The sequence below is a fragment of the Bufo gargarizans genome, chromosome 5, assembly GCF_014858855.1.
Source record: "Bufo gargarizans isolate SCDJY-AF-19 chromosome 5, ASM1485885v1, whole genome shotgun sequence".
Classification (NCBI taxonomy): domain Eukaryota; kingdom Metazoa; phylum Chordata; class Amphibia; order Anura; family Bufonidae; genus Bufo; species Bufo gargarizans.
The window spans coordinates 492,932,890-492,950,877 of record NC_058084.1 but is presented as its reverse complement, the minus strand read 5'-3'; the positions used below and the strand labels follow the sequence as shown (position 1 = coordinate 492,950,877).

Genomic DNA, 17,988 nt, shown 5'->3' with positions numbered 1-17,988 from the left:
AAATAATACAGTGAATAGACTGTCACCTAGAACCCGTGCGTGAAAATCGCACCGGATCCGCACTTGATTGCGGATGCTTGCGATTTTCACTCAGCCCCATTCACTTCTATGGGGCCAACGTGATAAACGCACAATATAGAGCATGCTGCGATTTTCACGCAACGCACAAGTGATGCGTGAAAATCACAGCTCATGTGCACAGCCCCATAGAAATGAATGGGTCCAGATTCAGTGCGGGTGCAATGCGTTCACCTCCCGCATTGCACCCGCGCAGAATACTCGCCCGTGTGAACTCAGCCTAAGGCCACCTGAACACGTTGCGGAAAATTTCTGCTACCAAATATCAGTTCCATTAATCTGAACGAGGTTCTCTTGGCAGCAAACACATGGACTTCTGCAAGTGCCATTCAGATAAGTCGAACTGATTTTCAGTTGCAGAAAATTCCTGTGCGGAAAAACCGCAGCGTATTACAGTACGAGCAAAGTGTTTGAGATTACACAATTCTTATGTACACTTTGTGGATTTTTTTCTATCTGCAGCATGTCAATTGTGTTTGCGGTTTTAGCTGCAGATCTCGCCCTTTTCCAATAAAGGAAGAGATCTGCGCCAAAACCTCATAAAATCCACACCAAAAATGCTTTTAGAAATTGCGGATTTTGGTCTCAATGTGGTGCAGAAAAGCACAGAAATCCTGAAATTTTCTGCATGTTGACCTGAACCCGTATGCTGGAACTCTAAGGCCCCTTTCACACGGGTGAGTTTTCCGTGCGGGTGCGATGCGTGCGGTGAACGCACTGCACCCGCACTGAATCCTGACCCATTCATTTCTATGGGACTGTGCACACGAGCGGTGATTTTCACGCATCACTTGTGCGTTGCGTGAAAATCGCAGCATGCTCCTCTTTGTGCGTTTTTCACGTAACGCAGGCCCTATAGAAATGAATGGGGTTGCGTGAAAATCGCATGCATCCGCAAGCAAGTGCGGATGCGGTGCGATTTTCACGCATGGGTTCTAGGTGACAGTCTATTCACTGTATTATTTTCCCTTATAACATGGTTATAAGGGAAAATAATAGCATTCTGAATACAGAATGCTTAGTATAATAGCGCTGGAGGGGTTAAAAAAAATAAAAAAGTTAACTCACCTTCTCCTCTTGTTCGCGTAGATGCCGGTCTGTTCTTTAGCTGTGGGCTGAAGGACCTGTGGTGATGTCAGATCACATGCTCCATCACCATGGTGATGGACCATGTGATTGGAGCATGTGATCTGACGTCACCTCAGGTCATTCAGCCCACAGCTAAAGAACAGACCGGCATCTACCCGAACAAGAGGAGAAGGTGAGTTAACTTTTTTATTATTTTTAACCCCTCCAGCACTATTATACTAAGCATTCTGTATTCAGAATGCTATTATTTTCCCTTATAACCATGTTATAAGGGAAAATAATACAATCTTCAGAACATCAATCCCAAGCCCGAACTTCTGTGAAGAAGTTCGGGTTTGGGTACCAAACATGCGCGATTTTTCTCACGCGAGTGCAAAACGCATGACAATGTTTTGCACTCGCGCGGAAAAATCGTGCATTTTCCCGCAACACTCCCGCCTCTTATCCGGGCAAAAAACATGACGCCCGTGTGAAAGAGGCCTAAGGCTCCTTTCACACGAGCGAGTTTTCTGTGCGGGTGAAATGCGTGACGTTAACGTATTGCACCCGCACTAAATCCTGACCCATTCATTTCAATGGGTCTGTGTACATGAGCGTTCTGCGTTGCGTGAAAAATGCAGCAGGTTCTATATTCTATATTTTACGCAGCCATGGCCCCATAGAAGTGAATGGGGCTTCAGTGAAAAACACATTGCATCCGCAAGCAAGTCTGAATGCAATGCGTTGTTTACTGATGGTTGCTAAGAGATGTTGTTTGTAAACCTTCAGTTTTTTATCACGCGGCTGAAAAACACATCAAAACACATTGCACCCGCGCTGAAAAAACTGAACGCAATCGCAGATAAAACTGATTGCACTTGCTTGCAAAATGGTGCGAGCTTCACTGAACGCACCCTGAGTCAATCCTTATCGTTCACTTGAAAGAGGACTAAGGCCCCTTTCATACGGGCGTTGCGGGAAAACGTGCGGGTGCGTTGCGGGAACACCCGCGATTTTTCCGCGCAAGTGCAAAACATTGTAATGCATTTTGCACTTGCGTGAGAAAAATTGTGCGTGTTTGGTATCCAAACCCGAACTTCTTCACAGAAGTTCGGGCTTGGGATCGGTGTTCTGTAGATTGTATTATTTTCCCTTATAACATGGTTATAAAGGAAAATAATAGCATTCTGAATACAGAATGCATAGTACAATAGCGCTGGAAGGGTTAAAAAAATAAATAAATTTTTTTAACTCACCGTAGTCCACTTGCTCGCGTAGCCGGCATTTCCTTCTGTCTTGATCTTAGCTTTTTGTAGCAACAAGGACCTTTGGTGACGTCACAGTCATCACATGATCCATCACCATGGCAAAAGATCATGTGGTGGATCATGTGATGACCGGAGTGACGTCACCCCAGGTCCTGTTCATGTAATTAATGCTCACCCCAGGTCCTGTTAAGCAAAGGAGACAGAAGGAGATGCCGGCTACGCAAACAAGTGGACTAAGGTGAGTTAAATAATTTTTTTATTTTTTTTAACCCCTCCAGCGCTATTTTCCTATGTATTCTGTATTCAGAATGCTATTATTTTCCCTTATAACCATGTTATAAGGGAAAATAATAATGATCAGGTCTCCATCCCGATCGTCTCCTAGCAACCGTGCGTGAAAATCGCACCGCATCCGCACTTGCTTGCAGATGCTTGCAATTTTCACGCAGCCCCATTCACTTCTATGGGGCCTGCGTTGCGTGGATTATCGCACCGCAACGCACAAAGAGGAGCTGTCACAACCAGACAGCTGAGAAGCTCTGACAGAGGCTTTTCAGAACCTCCCCCTTGAGTTTCTGTGTTGTGGTATTCAGCTCCTCCTCTCGTTAGTCTCTCTCAGCTGTCATGTGTTGGACTAATTGCTTCCCTTTAAATTCTTCCCCAGAAGGCTTTTCTGGGCGGCTTATATTTCTTCCTGGAGTATGTGTGCATGCCCATCTGGTTCTCCTCTCCTCTACTAAGTTAAGTGTTAACTGTTATCTGTTATTTTCTGTTTGTTGGATCCCAGGTGACCCTGACTCCCTCCGTGTCTGGTGTAGGGAGCCGGTGGTCGTGTCCCCTCACTATTGTAGGGTGCTCAGGGCTTATATAGTCAAGGTACGTGGATATGCATACCTCCACCATTCGGATCTATGCATAGGCTGAGCAGCCAGGGAAAGTGCCAGGTCTTCTACAGGGGTCTCCCTTTTGTTCCTTAGCTTTTGGATCCAGCGAGTTATTTATGCATGTTGTTTTGCATTGTTTCCTGTACACATTCCGTGACATTATAAGCCGCCATAACCGTCTCAAGCATGGATCCGGTTTCACTTTTGGCTGAACGCCTTCAGGGTCTTTCATTGGAGGTAGCTGATCTCCGCAGGACTTGTTCTCAGCTTCAAGTGACCGGTTCAGCTGGCGTTCATGGAGTTTGTTCTGAGCCTAAGATCTCGCTCCCGGATACGTTTTCCGGGGGTAGTGAGAATTTTGTGCGTTTTAGAGAGGCTTGCAAACTCCATTTTCGCCTTCTTCCCCATTCTTCTGGTGATGAGGAACGGAGGGTGGGGATCATTATATCGCTGCTCAGGGGTAACGCTCAGTCCTGGTCCTTTTCGCTGCCGGAGGGGGCACGGCCCCTCCGTTCAGTGGAGGAATTCTTTTTAGCCCTGGGTCAGATATATGATGATCCGGATTGTATTGCTCTGGCGGAGTCTAGACTACGTCTCTTATGCCAGGGTAAACAATCTGCAGAAATATACTGCTCAGAATTTCGGAGATGGGCAGCTGATACTGGTTGGAATGATGCTGAACTCCGAAGTCAATTTTGCCATGGTCTTTCAGAGGGATTGAAAGATGCATTTGCCTTTCATGAAAGGCCTATTTCTTTGGACTCTGCTATGTCTCAGGCCGTTCGTATTGACAGGCGTCTTAGAGAGAGAGGAGAGATCTCTCCTTCCTGTCATACTCGGTCCCAGGACTGTGCAGCGGTCCCATTCTGTGCGCAGGGGTCTCAGTCGCTGTCAGCCCCTTCTGAGCAGGAGCCCATGCAGCTGGGGTTGATTGCTTCTGACAATAGAAGATTCAGCTCGCATGGGAGGGTTTGTTTTTGTTGTGGAGGTATTAATCATTTGGCAAATATTTGTCCCTCTAGGAGATTCAGGCAGGTCTCTGGGTATAATAAAGAAACAAAGAGGAAAAAATCTTTTAAAAATGTTCCGTCTGTTACTATTGGCAGGGTTGAGGCGGAAATTGAAGGTTTTCCGTTTGCTTGTAGTTCCCGTTTTGTCCTGCCGGCTAGGGTGGCGCTAGAGAGCAAGAACATTTTTTGTGAGATTTTTGTGGATAGTGGAGCAGCGGTCAATCTCATTGATAATCAATTTGCAATAACTCATGGTTTCCAGGTGCGCACTTTGGGAAAGGATATTCCTGTTTTTGCTATCGATTCCGCTCCACTTTCTCAAAAATCATTAAAGGGCATAGTTCACGATGTCCGTTTAATTGTGAGTGATGCTCATGTTGAGGATGTGTCATGTTTCGTCCTTAGCGGTTTACCCACCCCTCTGGTGTTGGGGCTGCCCTGGCTCACTAAGCATAACCCCACCATTGATTGGCAAGCGAGGCAAATAAATGGTTGGAGTGACTTTTGCAGAGAGAATTGCCTCATGACATCTGTTTCTGAGGTTGCTACTAAGACTGTACCATCTTTTCTCTCTGAATTTTCGGATGTCTTCTCTGAGAGTGGAGTTCAGGATTTGCCCCCGCACAGGGAGTACGATTGCCCTATTAATCTCATCCCAGACGCCAAGCTGCCTAAATCTCGTTTATACAATCTTTCCCAACCTGAAAGGGTCGCTATGCGTGCTTATATCTCTGAGAGTCTGAGAAAGGGACACATACGACCCTCGAAGTCACCTGTTGCCGCTGGTTTTTTCTTTGTCAAGAAAAAAGATGGTTCTTTAAGACCTTGTCTGGATTTCAGGGAGCTGAACAATATCACAATTCGTGACCCTTATCCGCTTCCTCTGATCCCGGACCTATTTAACCAGGTTGTTGGGGCTAAAGTCTTTTCCAAATTAGATTTAAGAGGGGCATACAACCTGGTCAGGGTCAGAGAAGGGGACGAATGGAAGACGGCCTTCAATACCCCTGAGGGCCATTTTGAAAATTTGGTTATGCCTTTTGGTTTGATGAATGCCCCAGCCGTTTTTCAGCATTTCGTGAACAGCATTTTTTATCATTTGATGGGAAAATTTGTATTGGTGTATTTGGATGACATTTTGATTTTTTTCTCCCGATTTCAAAACTCATAAGGAACATTTACGTCAGGTCTTGCTCATCCTGCGGGAGAATAAATTATATGCGAAACTGGAAAAATGTGTGTTTGCGGTTCCAGAAATTCAATTTCTGGGGTTCCTTCTCTCCCCTTCTGGTTTTCGCATGGACCCCGAGAAGGTCCGCGCTGTGCTTGAGTGGGAGCTTCCTGAGAATCAAAAGGCGCTGATGCGTTTTTTGGGCTTTGCCAATTATTACAGGAAGTTCATTTTGAATTATTCTTCTATTGTTAAACCACTCACTGATATGACCAGAAAGGGGGTAGATTTTTCTTCTTGGTCAGTAGAGGCGCGTAAGGCTTTTTCTGATATCAAGGAGAGTTTTGCTTCCGCTCCCATCTTGGTGCAACCTGATGTTTCTTTACCCTTCATAGTTGAGGTTGATGCTTCTGAGGTGGGTGTGGGTGCGGTCTTGTCTCAGGGTTCCTCTCCTGCCAAATAGCGACCGTGTGCCTTTTTCTCGAAGAAACTCTCCTCCGCAGAGAGAAATTACGATGTGGGAGATAGGGAATTGTTGGCCATCAAGTTGGCTTTTGAGGAATGGCGCCATTGGCTAGAGGGAGCCAGACACCCTATTACCGTATTTACTGACCATAAAAATCTGGCCTACTTGGAGTCAGCCAAGCGTCTGAACCCGAGACAGGCCAGATGGTCGTTGTTCTTTTCTAGGTTTAATTTTGTTGTCACGTTCCGCCCTGGAGTTAAGAATGTGAAGGCAGATGCCCTGTCACGTTGTTTTCCGGGAGGCGGGAATTTTGAAGACCCGGGTCCCATTTTGGCTGAAGGTGTGGTGGTCTCTGCTCTTTTTCCTGAATTGGAGGCAGAGGTGCAGGCAGCCCAGTCAGAGGCTCCTGATCTTTGTCCTCCTGGGAGGTTGTTTGTGCCTCTCGCTTTAAGACACAAGATTTTTAAAGTACACCACGATACGGTCCTTGCTGGGCACCCGGGGGTAAGAGCCACACTGGATCTCATCGCTCGGAGATTCTGGTGGCCTGCGCTTCGTAAGTCGGTTGAGGGTTTTGTGGCAGCCTGCGAGACTTGCGCTCGTGCCAAAGTCCCTCATTCACGGCCATCAGGTCCTCTCCTTCCCTTACCCATTCCTTCCCGTCCTTGGACACATCTGTCCATGGACTTTATAACGGACCTGCCTCGTTCCTCGGGGAAGACTGTGATTCTGGTGGTGGTGGACCGTTTTAGCAAAATGGTGCATTTCATCCCTTTTCCTGGTTTGCCCAATGCTAAGACGCTGGCGCAGGCATTTGTTGATCACATTGTCAAATTGCACGGTATTCCTTCAGACATAGTCTCTGATAGGGGCACGCAGTTTGTTTCCAGATTCTGGAAGGCTTTCTGTTCTCGCTTGGGGGTTCGGTTGTCATTCTCTTCTGCTTTCCACCCGCAGTCGAATGGCCAGACAGAGCGTGTCAATCAGAATCTGGAGACATATCTGCGTTGTTTTGTGGCGGAGAATCAAGAGGATTGGTGTTCTTTTTTGTCCCTTGCTGAGTTTGCTTTAAATAACCGTCGTCAGGAGTCCTCTGATAAGTCACCATTTTTTGGTGCATATGGGTTTCATCCACAGTTTGGGACTTTCTCGGGAGAGGGGTCTTCTGGTTTACCTGATGAGGACAGATTCTCCTCATCTTTGTCATCTATTTGGCAAAAGATTCAAGATAATCTAAAGAGCATGAGTGAGAGATATAAGCATGTGGCTGATAAGAGACGTGTGCTTGGTCCGGACCTGAATGTTGGTGATCTGGTGTGGTTGTCTACCAAGAATATCAAATTGAAGGTTTCCTCCTGGAAGTTGGGTCCTAGGTTTATTGGGCCTTACAAAATCCTGTCTGTCATCAATCCTGTTGCATACCGTCTTGATCTTCCTCAGACTTGGAAGATCCATAATGTTTTTCATAAGTCCTTATTGAAACCTTATGTTCAACCCATTGTACCCTCACCTTTGCCTCCTCCTCCGATTATGGTTGATGGGAATCTTGAATTTCAGGTCTCTAGGATTGTGGATTCTCGTCTTGTCCGCGGTTCTCTTCAGTACCTTGTTCAGTGGGAGGGGTATGGTCCTGAGGAGAGGATGTGGGTCCCAGTGACGGACATTAAGGCCTCTCGTCTCATCAGGGCTTTCCATAGGTCCCATCCTGAGAAGGTGGGTTCTGAGTGTCCGGAGTCCACTCGTAGAGGGAGGGGTACTGTCACAACCAGACAGCTGAGAAGCTCTGACAGAGGCTTTTCAGAACCTCCCCCTTGAGTTTCTGTGTTGTGGTATTCAGCTCCTCCTCTCGTTAGTCTCTCTCAGCTGTCATGTGTTGGACTAATTGCTTCCCTTTAAATTCTTCCCCAGAAGGCTTTTCTGGGCGGCTTATATTTCTTCCTGGAGTATGTGTGCATGCCCATCTGGTTCTCCTCTCCTCTACTAAGTTAAGTGTTAACTGTTATCTGTTATTTTCTGTTTGTTGGATCCCAGGTGACCCTGACTCCCTCCGTGACTGGTGTAGGGAGCCGGTGGTCGTGTCCCCTCACTATTGTAGGGTGCTCAGGGCTTATATAGTCAAGGTACGTGGATATGCATACCTCCACCATTCGGATCTATGCATAGGCTGAGCAGCCAGGGAAAGTGCCAGGTCTTCTACAGGGGTCTCCCTTTTGTTCCTTAGCTTTTGGATCCAGCGAGTTATTTATGCATGTTGTTTTGCATTGTTTCCTGTACACATTCCGTGACAGGAGCATGCTGCGATTTTCACGCAACGCATAAGTGATGCGTGAAAATCACCGCTCATGTGAACAGCCCCATAGAAATTAATGGGTCGGTATTCAGTGCGGGTGCAATGCGTTCAACTCACACATCGCATCCGCGCGGAAATCTCGCCCGTGTGAAAGAGGCCTAAGGGTGCATCACATGCAGCAGTTTTTTTTGCTGAAATTTTCTGCAACTGAAAATCATTCCCATTCATCTGAAAGGCAGAAGTCCATGTATTTGCTGCCAAGACAATCGCATTCAGATGAATGGAACTGATTTTCCGTAGCAGAAATTTCTGCTGTGTGTGGAGGCATCCTAAGGGGGCCTGCTCAGAGGTGCAAGTTTGCTAACAGAAAATCTGCATAGTTTTACACGTTTCATGTGTTACATGTAGGGATGAGCGAACTCGAACTGTATAGTTCGGGTTCGTACCGAATTTTGGGGTGTCCGTGACACGGACCCGAACCCGGACATTTTCGTAAAAGTCCGGGTTCGGGTTCGGTGTTCGTCACTTTCTTGGCGCTTTTGTGACGCTTTCTTGGCGCTTTTTGAAAGGCTGCAAAGCAGCCAATCAACAAGCGTCATACTACTTGCCCCAAGAGGCCGTCACAGCCATGCCTACTATTGGCATGGCTGTGATTGGCCAGAGCACCATGTGACCCAGCCTCTATTTAAGCTGGAGTCACATAGCGCCGCCCGTCACTCTGCTCTGATTAGCGTAGGGAGAGGTTGCGGCTGCGACAGTAGGGCGAGATTAGGCAGATTAACTCCTCCAAAGGACTTGATTAACTGATCGATCTGCAGCTGTGGATCATTGAGCTGCTGATCCTCAATTGCTCACTGTTTTTAGGCTGCCCAGACCGTTTGTCAGTCACATTTTTCTGGCGGCCATTTTGTGTCTTGTGGTGCGCCAGCACAAGCTGCGACCAAGTGCATTTAACCCTCAATGGTGTGGTTGTTTTTTGGCTAAAGCCTACATCAGGGTGAAGCTGTCACACCAAGTGCATTTAACCAGCAATAGTCTGTTTATTTTTTGGCCATATACTACATCAGGGGCAAGCTGCGCCCGTCACCAAGTGCATTTAACCCTCAGTAGTGTGGTTGGTCAAGCTATCACACCAAGTGCATTTAACCAGCAATAGTCTGTTCATTTTTTGGCCATATACTAAATCAGGGGCAAGCTGCGCCCGTCACCAAGTGCATTTAACCAGCAATAGTCTGTTCATTTTTTGGCCATATACTACATCAGGGGCAAGCTGCGCCCGTCACCAAGTGCATTTAACCCTCAGTAGTGTGGTTGGTCAAGCTGTGACACCAAGTGCATTTAACCAGCAATAGTCTGTTCATTTTTTGGCCATATACTACATCAGGGGCAAGCTGCGCCCGTCACCAAGTGCATTTAACCCTCAGTAGTGTGGTTGGTCAAGCTGTGACACCAAGTGCATTTAACCAGCAATAGTCTGTTCATTTTTTGGCCATATACTACATCAGGGGCAAGCTGCGCCCGTCACCAAGTGCATTTAACCAGCAATAGTGTGGTTATTTTTTGGCCATATTACAGTCTAATTCTGTCACTAAATCCATACCGGTCACCCAGCGCCTAAATACTAGGCCTCAAATTTATATCCCGCTAAATCTCTCGTTACCGCTGTCCTGTTGTGGCTGGGAAAGTTATTTAGTGTCCGTCAAAGCACATTTTTTGTTCTGGGTTGAAATACAATTCCCAATTTAGCAATTTAAAAATTTAGTGGTTTCTGCTATATCAGAGCTATTTGAAATCTATCCCTAAAAGGGTATATAATATTCAAGGTGCACATTGGGTCATTCAGAATAACTTCACACACCCGCTACTGTGCATTTCCAAGTCTAATTCTGTCACTAAACCCATACCTGTCACCCAGCGCCTAAATACTAGGCCTCAAATTTATATCCAGCTGAATTTGAATACAATACATTGGGCCAAATAATATTTTTGTTGTTGTGGTGAACGATAACAATGAGGAAAACATCTAGTAAGGGACGCGGACATGGTCGTGGTGGTGTTAGTGGACCCTCTGGTGCTGGGAGAGGACGTGGCCGTTCTGCCACATCCACACGTCCTAGTGTACCAACTACCTCAGGTCCCAGTAGCCGCCAGAATTTACAGCGATATATGGTGGGGCCCAATGCCGTTCTAAGGATGGTAAGGCCTGAGCAGGTACAGGCATTAGTCAATTGGGTGGCCGACAGTGGATCCAGCACGTTCACATTATCTCCCACCCAGTCTTCTGCAGAAAGCGCACAGATGGCGCCTGAAAACCAACCCCATCAGTCTGTCACATCACCCCCATGCATACCAGGGAAACTGTCTCAGCCTCAAGTTATGCAGCAGTCTCTTATGCTGTTTGAAGACTCCGCTGGCAGGGTTTCCCAAGGGCATCCACCTAGCCCTTCCCCAGTGGTGAAAGACATAGAATGCACTGACGCACAACCACTTATGTTTCCTGATGATGAGGACATGGGAATACCACTTCAGCATGTCTCTGATGATGACGAAACACAGGTGCCAACTGCTGCGTCTTTCTGCAGTGTGCAGACCGAACAGGAGGTCAGGGATCAAGACTGGGTGGAAGACGATGCAGGGGACGATGAGGTCCTAGACCCCACATGGAATGAAGGTCGTGCCACTGACTTTCACAGTTCGGAGGAAGAGGCAGTGGTGAGACCGAGCCAACAGCGTAGCAAAAGAGGGAGCAGTGGGCAAAAGCAGAACACCCGCCGCCAAGAGACTCCGCCTGCTACTGACCGCCGCCATCTGGGACCAAGCACCCCAAAGGCAGCTTCAAGGAGTTCCCTGGCATGGCACTTCTTCAAACAATGTGCTGACGACAAGACCCGAGTGGTTTGCAAGCTGTGCCATCAGAGCCTGAAGCGAGGCATTAACGTTCTGAACCTGAGCACAACCTGCATGACCAGGCACCTGCATGCAAAGCATGAACTGCAGTGGAGTAAACACCTTAAAACCAAGGAAGTCACTCAGGCTCCCCCTGCTCCCTCTTCTGCTGCTGCCGCCTCGGCCTCTTCTGCTGCTGCCGCCTCGGCCTCTTCCTCCGCCTCTGGAGGAACGTTGGCACCTGCCGCCCAGCAAACAGGGGATGTACCACCAACACCACCACCACCACCTCCGTCACCAAGCGTCTCAACCATGTCACACGCCAGCGTTCAGCTCTCCATCTCACAAACATTTGAGAGAAAGCGTAAATTCCCACCTAGCCACCCTCGATCCCTGGCCCTGAATGCCAGCATTTCTAAACTACTGGCCTATGAAATGCTGTCATTTAGGCTGGTGGACACAGACAGCTTCAAACAGCTCATGTCGCTTGCTGTCCCACAGTATGTTGTTCCCAGCCGCCACTACTTCTCCAAGAGAGCCGTGCCTTCCCTGCACAACCAAGTATCCGATAAAATCAAGTGTGCACTGCGCAACGCCATCTGTAGCAAGGTCCACCTAACCACAGATACGTGGACCAGTAAGCACGGCCAGGGACGCTATATCTCCCTAACTGCACACTGGGTAAATGTAGTGGCAGCTGGGCCCCAGGCGGAGAGCTGTTTGGCGCACGTCCTTCCGCCGCCAAGGATCGCAGGGCAACATTCTTTGCCTCCTGTTGCCACCTCCTCCTTCTCGGCTTCCTCCTCCTCTTCTTCCACCTGCTCATCCAGTCAGCCACACACCTTCACCACCAACTTCAGCACAGCCCGGGGTAAACGTCAGCAGGCCATTCTGAAACTCATATGTTTGGGGGACAGGCCCCACACCGCACAGGAGTTGTGGCGGGGTATAGAACAACAGACCGACGAGTGGTTGCTGCCGGTGAGCCTCAAGCCCGGCCTGGTGGTGTGCGATAATGGGCGAAATCTCGTTGCAGCTCTGGGACTAGCCAATTTGACGCACATCCCTTGCTTGGCGCATGTGCTGAATTTGGTGGTGCAGAAGTTCATTCACAACTACCCCGACATGTCAGAGCTGCTGCATAAAGTGCGGGCCGTCTGTTCGCGCTTCCGGCGTTCACATCCTGCTGCTGCTCGCCTGTCTGCGCTACAGCGTAACTTCGGCCTTACCGCTCACCGCCTCATATGCGACGTGCCCACCAGGTGGAACTCCACCTTGCACATGCTGGACAGACTGTGCGAGCAGCAGCAGGCCATAGTGGAGTTTCAGCTGCAGCACGCACGGGTCAGTCGCACTACAGAACAGCACCACTTCACCACCAATGACTGGGCCTCCATGCGAGACCTGTGTGCCCTGTTGAACTGTTTCGAGTACTCCACCAACATGGCCAGTGGCGATGACGCCGTTATCAGCGTTACAATACCACTTCTATGTCTCCTTGAGAAAACACTTAGGGCGATGATGCAAGAGGAGGTGGCCCAGGAGGAGGAGGAAGAGGGGTCATTTTTAGCACTTTCAGGCCAGTCTCTTCGAAGTGACTCAGAGGGAGGTTTTTGGCAACAGCAGAGGCCAGGTACAAATGTGGCCAGACAGGGCCCACTACTGGAGGACGAGGAGGACGAGGATGAGGAGGAGGTGGAGGAGGATGAGGATGAAGCATGGTCACAGCGGGGTGGCACCCAACGCAGCTCGGGTCCATCACTGGTGCGTGGCTGGGGGGAAAGGCAGGACGATGACGATACGCCTCCCACAGAGGACAGCTTGTCCTTACCCCTGGGCAGCCTGGCACACATGAGCGACTACATGCTGCAGTGCCTGCGCAACGACAGCAGAGTTGCCCACATTTTAACGTGTGCGGACTACTGGGTTGCCACCCTGCTGGATCCACGCTACAAAGACAATGTGCCCACCTTACTTCCTGCACTAGAGCGTGATAGGAAGATGCGCGAGTACAAGCGCACGTTGGTAGACGCGCTACTGAGAGCATTCCCAAATGTCACAGGGGAACAAGTGGAAGCCCAAGGCCAAGGCAGAGGAGGAGCAAGAGGTCGCCAAGGCAGCTGTGTCACGGCCAGCTCCTCTGAGGGCAGGGTTAGCATGGCAGAGATGTGGAAAACTTTTGTCAACACGCCACAGCTAACTGCACCACCACCTGATACGCAACGTGTTAGCAGGAGGCAACATTTCACTAACATGGTGGAACAGTACATGTGCACACCCCTCCACGTACTGACTGATGGTTCGGCCCCATTCAACTTCTGGGTCTCTAAATTGTCCACGTGGCCAGAGCTAGCCTTTTATGCCTTGGAGGTGCTGGCCTGCCCGGCGGCCAGCGTTTTGTCTGAACGTGTATTCAGCACGGCAGGGGGCGTCATTACAGACAAACTCAGCCGCCTGTCTACAGCCAATGTGGACAAGCTGACGTTCATAAAAATGAACCAGGCATGGATCCCACAGGATCTGTCCGTCCCTTGTCCAGATTAGACATTAACTACCTCCCCTTAACCATATATTATTGGACTCCAGGGCACTTCCTCATTCAATCCTATTTTTATTTTCATTTTACCATTATATTGCGAGGCTACCCAAAGTTGAATGAACCTCTCCTCTGTCTGGGTGCCGGGGCCTAAATATATGCCAATGGACTGTTCCAATGTTGGGTGACGTGAAGCCTGATTCTCTGCTATGACATGCAGACTAATTCTCTGCTGACATGAAGCCAGATTCTCTGTTACGGGACCTCTCTCCTCTGCCTGTGTGCTGGGCCTAAATATCTGACAATGGACTGTTGCAGTGGTGGCTGACGTGAAGCCTCATTCTCTGCTATGACATGCAGACTGATTCTCTGCTGACATGAAGCCAGATTGTCTGTTACGGGACCTCTCTCCTCTGCCTGTGTGCTGGGCCTAAATATATGCCAATGGACTGTTGCAGTGGTAGCTGACGTGAAGCCTGATTCTCTGCTATGACATGCAGACTGATTCTCTGCTGACATGAAGACAGATTCTCTGTTACGGGACCTCCCTCCTCTGCCTGGGTGCTGGGCCTAAATATATGCCAATGGACTGTTGCAGTGGTGGCTGACGTGAAGCCTGATTCTCTGCTATGACATGCAGACTGATTCTCTGCTGACATGAAGCCAGATTCTCTGTTACGGGACCTCCCTCCTCTGCCTGGGTGCTGGGCCTAAATATCTGACAATGGACTGTTGCAGTGGTGGCTGACGTGAAGCCTGATTCTCTGCTATGACATGCAGACTGATTCTCTGCTGACATGAAGACAGATTCTCTGTTACGGGACCTCTCTCCTCTGCCTGGGTGCCGGGGCCTAAATATCTGAGAATGGACTGTTCCAGTGGTGGGTGACGTGAAGCCAGATTCTCTGCTATGGGACCTCTCTCCAATTGATTTTGGTTAATTTTTATTTATTTAATTTTTATTTTAATTCATTTCCCTATCCACATTTGTTTGCAGGGGATTTACCTACATGTTGCTGCCTTTTGCAGCCCTCTAGCTCTTTCCTGGGCTGTTCTACAGCCTTTTTTAGTGCCGAAAAGTTTGGGTCCCCATTGACTTCAATGGGGTTCGGGACGAAGTTCGGATCGGGTTCGGATCCCGAACCCGAACATTTCCGGGATGTTCGGCCGAACTTCTCGAACCCGAACATCCAGGTGTTCGCTCAACTCTAGTTACATGCAGTTTTTGGTGGAAATTTGATGCAGTTTTGCCGCAGGTCTCACCATGCAATAAAAAGGGGTGAAATCCACACAAAAGAACCACACAGAGAATTGACAGGATGCAGATTTCAAAATCTCATTCAATTTGCTGGTACTGTATTAAGCTGTGTTTTTTCCGCATGAGTCTCCATGCGTGTAACTGATAGTTCAGTCTGTGCAGGTAGCCTAATACAGTCTCTCTCAGGATCCTTACAATGTATGTAATATGGTGAAACGCGGTAAGTGACTCACCTTTTTTTTTTTATGAAAAGCATTGCTATTCTTAAACTACAATTTGTAGGCCTGAGAGGAAGAATAAGAAAGCGAAACCTGTGTTTGCATTTCATAGAAAGAACATAAGAAGGAAGCATTGATTAGAAAACTAGAAAGTTAATTGTTTACTGATGAGTGTGCGGAGATATGGTTTTGGATTTGAAGTAGTTCTTTCATGTGAAAAGCTGTTTAAATGTTGTCACGACTCAGAGTCCTGATTCACCTATTCATTCACAGAGGAAGCCTATGAGTCCTGCTAACTCTACAAACTCATATAGGAAGACTGAGTCCTACTTCTCCAGACAGTTCATTAAGAAAGCCTGTGAATCCTGCTACCGCCACAAACTCATATAGCAAGACTGAGTCCTACTTTCCCGGGCAGTTCATTGAGAGAGCTTGTGAGTCCTGCTACTGCCACAAACTCATATAGGAAGACTAAGTCCTACTTCCCGGACAGTTCATTAAGAAAGCCTGTGAGTCCTGCAACCACCACAAACTCATATAGCAAGACTGAGTCCTACTTCCCCGGACAGTTCATTAAGAGAGCTTGTGAGTCCTGCTACCGTCACAAACTCATATAGGAAGCCTGTGAGTCCTGTTTCCCCCACAAACTCATATAGGAAGACTGAATCCTACTTCCCAGGCCAGTTCATTAAGAAAGCCTGTGAATCCTGCTACCGCCACAAACTCATATAGCAAGACTGAGTCCTACTTCCCCGGACAGTTCATTAAGAGAGCTTGTGAGTCCTGCTACCGCCACAAACTCATATAGGAAGCCTGTGAGTCTTGTTTCCCCCACAAACTCATATAGGAAGCCTGTGAGTCTTGTTTCCCCCACAAACTCATATAGGAAGACTGTGAGCCCTTCTTCCTCGTCTGGTTCATTAAGAAAGCCTGTGAGTCCTGTTACCACCACAAACTCATATAGGAAGACTGAATCCTACTTCCCCGGACAGTTCATTAAGAAAGCCTGTGAGTCCTGCTTCCTCCACAAACTCATATAGGAAGCCTTTGAGTCCTGCTTCCTCCACAAACTCATATAGGAAGACTGTGAGCCCTTCTTCCTCGTCTGGTTCATTAAGAAAGCCTGTGAGTCCTGTTACCACCACAAACTCATATAGGAAGTCTGTGAGTCCTGCTTCCCCCACAAACTGTTTCTCCTACCCACACATAAAGAATTACAGTGACTTCTGCTACCTTGCCCACTCATAGAGAAAGCCTGTGAGTCCCACATTCTCCACTGAGTTGAAGAGAAAATCAGTTTCCCCACTTAAACGAAGAAAGAAATCCTGTGAGCCCTGCTTCCTCTATCCACACACAGCAATTGTTTACCTTAACTACAAAGATCATAGAGAAAAATATGTCAATCTATCGGATGTGCGGGGAAGCAGGACTCACAAGCTTTCTTATGACTCCTGGCAGCTGCGTTTTGCAGGAAACTACTGGTCAAAGATGAGCTGCCATGAGATAAGAGACCTAAAGCCTGTATTACACCTGTCGAACTTTTTGGCAAATGAAACGCTTATTCATCGGGCAATCCAAATTTTTCAACATGTTAAAAAATTATCGTTTGCTGGTAGCAGATCATGGTGTATAATCACGATCTGCATGGGGAAGAGCGATGGCGAGCGATGCCATGTAATAGCAGCGGTCTCCTCCGCTAGCAAGCAGGCAAGTGCCTGGAGGGAAGGCTTCCTTCCTGACAATCGTCTGCCACATTAGGCTATGTAATACAGGCTTTAGTCATTGGTATTTGGAAGATACACAACAGAAACAAATCAAAAGAGAAAACTTGTCCACATTTGTTAGTTTATCTTACTGATGATTATCCATGTGATAAAAACTCTGTACCTGCAAATCTTCTGAGCTCTCAGGGAGACAGACTTTTCCTTCCAGCCAGTGGCCTTCGGTTGATGTATTTTGTTCAAAAAGTACTATTTCTTTCTGAGAAAATAATAATGGGTCACAATTAAATATAAACATTATTAACACATACATACAGGTCCATCAGAAATATCTGGGCTCAATACAAGCAGATGGTTAAAGCCTCTATTGTGTCCATTAACCTTCATCCTGTACATTTGTGGACCCCTGAAGAAGGCTGTTCTATGTCCTGCCAAGCACATCGACCACTGATATTGGAAGGAAGGTAAATAATAATATCTTTGTGCTGCCTCTGAAGCCTACATTATATAGAGTATTTAATAGGTTCGTTGAGAGGTGAAACAGGATACTACTTTACCATTATCCTCAGGTTTATGGGCCTCATACTGTGAACCAGGTTTGATAGTAACTCACATGCAGTGACTGGTCTGTAGTGAGTAGATGGCAGCCTAAATGGAAGTTTGGGTCCCTTACTTGCTTGGGCCCCTGACATTAGTGCCACCTGTACCGCCAGAAGGTGACCATGAATACATCTGCATAATATGAGATAAATCAATAGAAAACCGAACTTGTGGAATATGAACGGCACATTTATGCAGACACCCGTCTGAGAGTAAATTAAACCTGAGGACTTAAACAAGGGTGCAATCAAGCTCTGTTCATTAGGATCTGAAGCATCATGTCAGTAAACAATCACAACTTGAAAAACAAAGTGATGAGGACTGTAATGAGAGTATCCTCAAGTGAGGAGTAAAATAAATGACAACATCGGTAGGAGAGGCGAGGAGAACATCTGAGATCCATGAAATGTGTTCCACTCAAATTTTGTATTTCATGGTTCCTGAGAGCGCAGGAAATTCATAAGTAAGATGTTATTTTCAGTAGTTACAACCTATATTAGCATTAAAGTGGTATTCCAGATAGAAGATGTTATC

The 17,988-nt window shown here is 47.6% G+C and overlaps 1 protein-coding gene across 1 annotated transcript in view; it reads right to left on the bottom strand.

Annotated features, from left to right (window-relative positions):
* MALRD1 (MAM and LDL receptor class A domain containing 1) overlaps positions 1–17,988 on the bottom strand; it is a 500,726-nt gene that overhangs the window by 460,922 nt on the left and 21,816 nt on the right. The window contains exons 3-4 of the mRNA XM_044295614.1: positions 17,021–17,113; positions 16,114–16,329 (exon numbers count right to left, since the gene is read on the bottom strand). Of these exons, the coding sequence (XP_044151549.1) occupies positions 16,114–16,329; positions 17,021–17,113 (309 nt within the window). The remainder of the gene's footprint in view (positions 1–16,113; positions 16,330–17,020; positions 17,114–17,988) is intronic.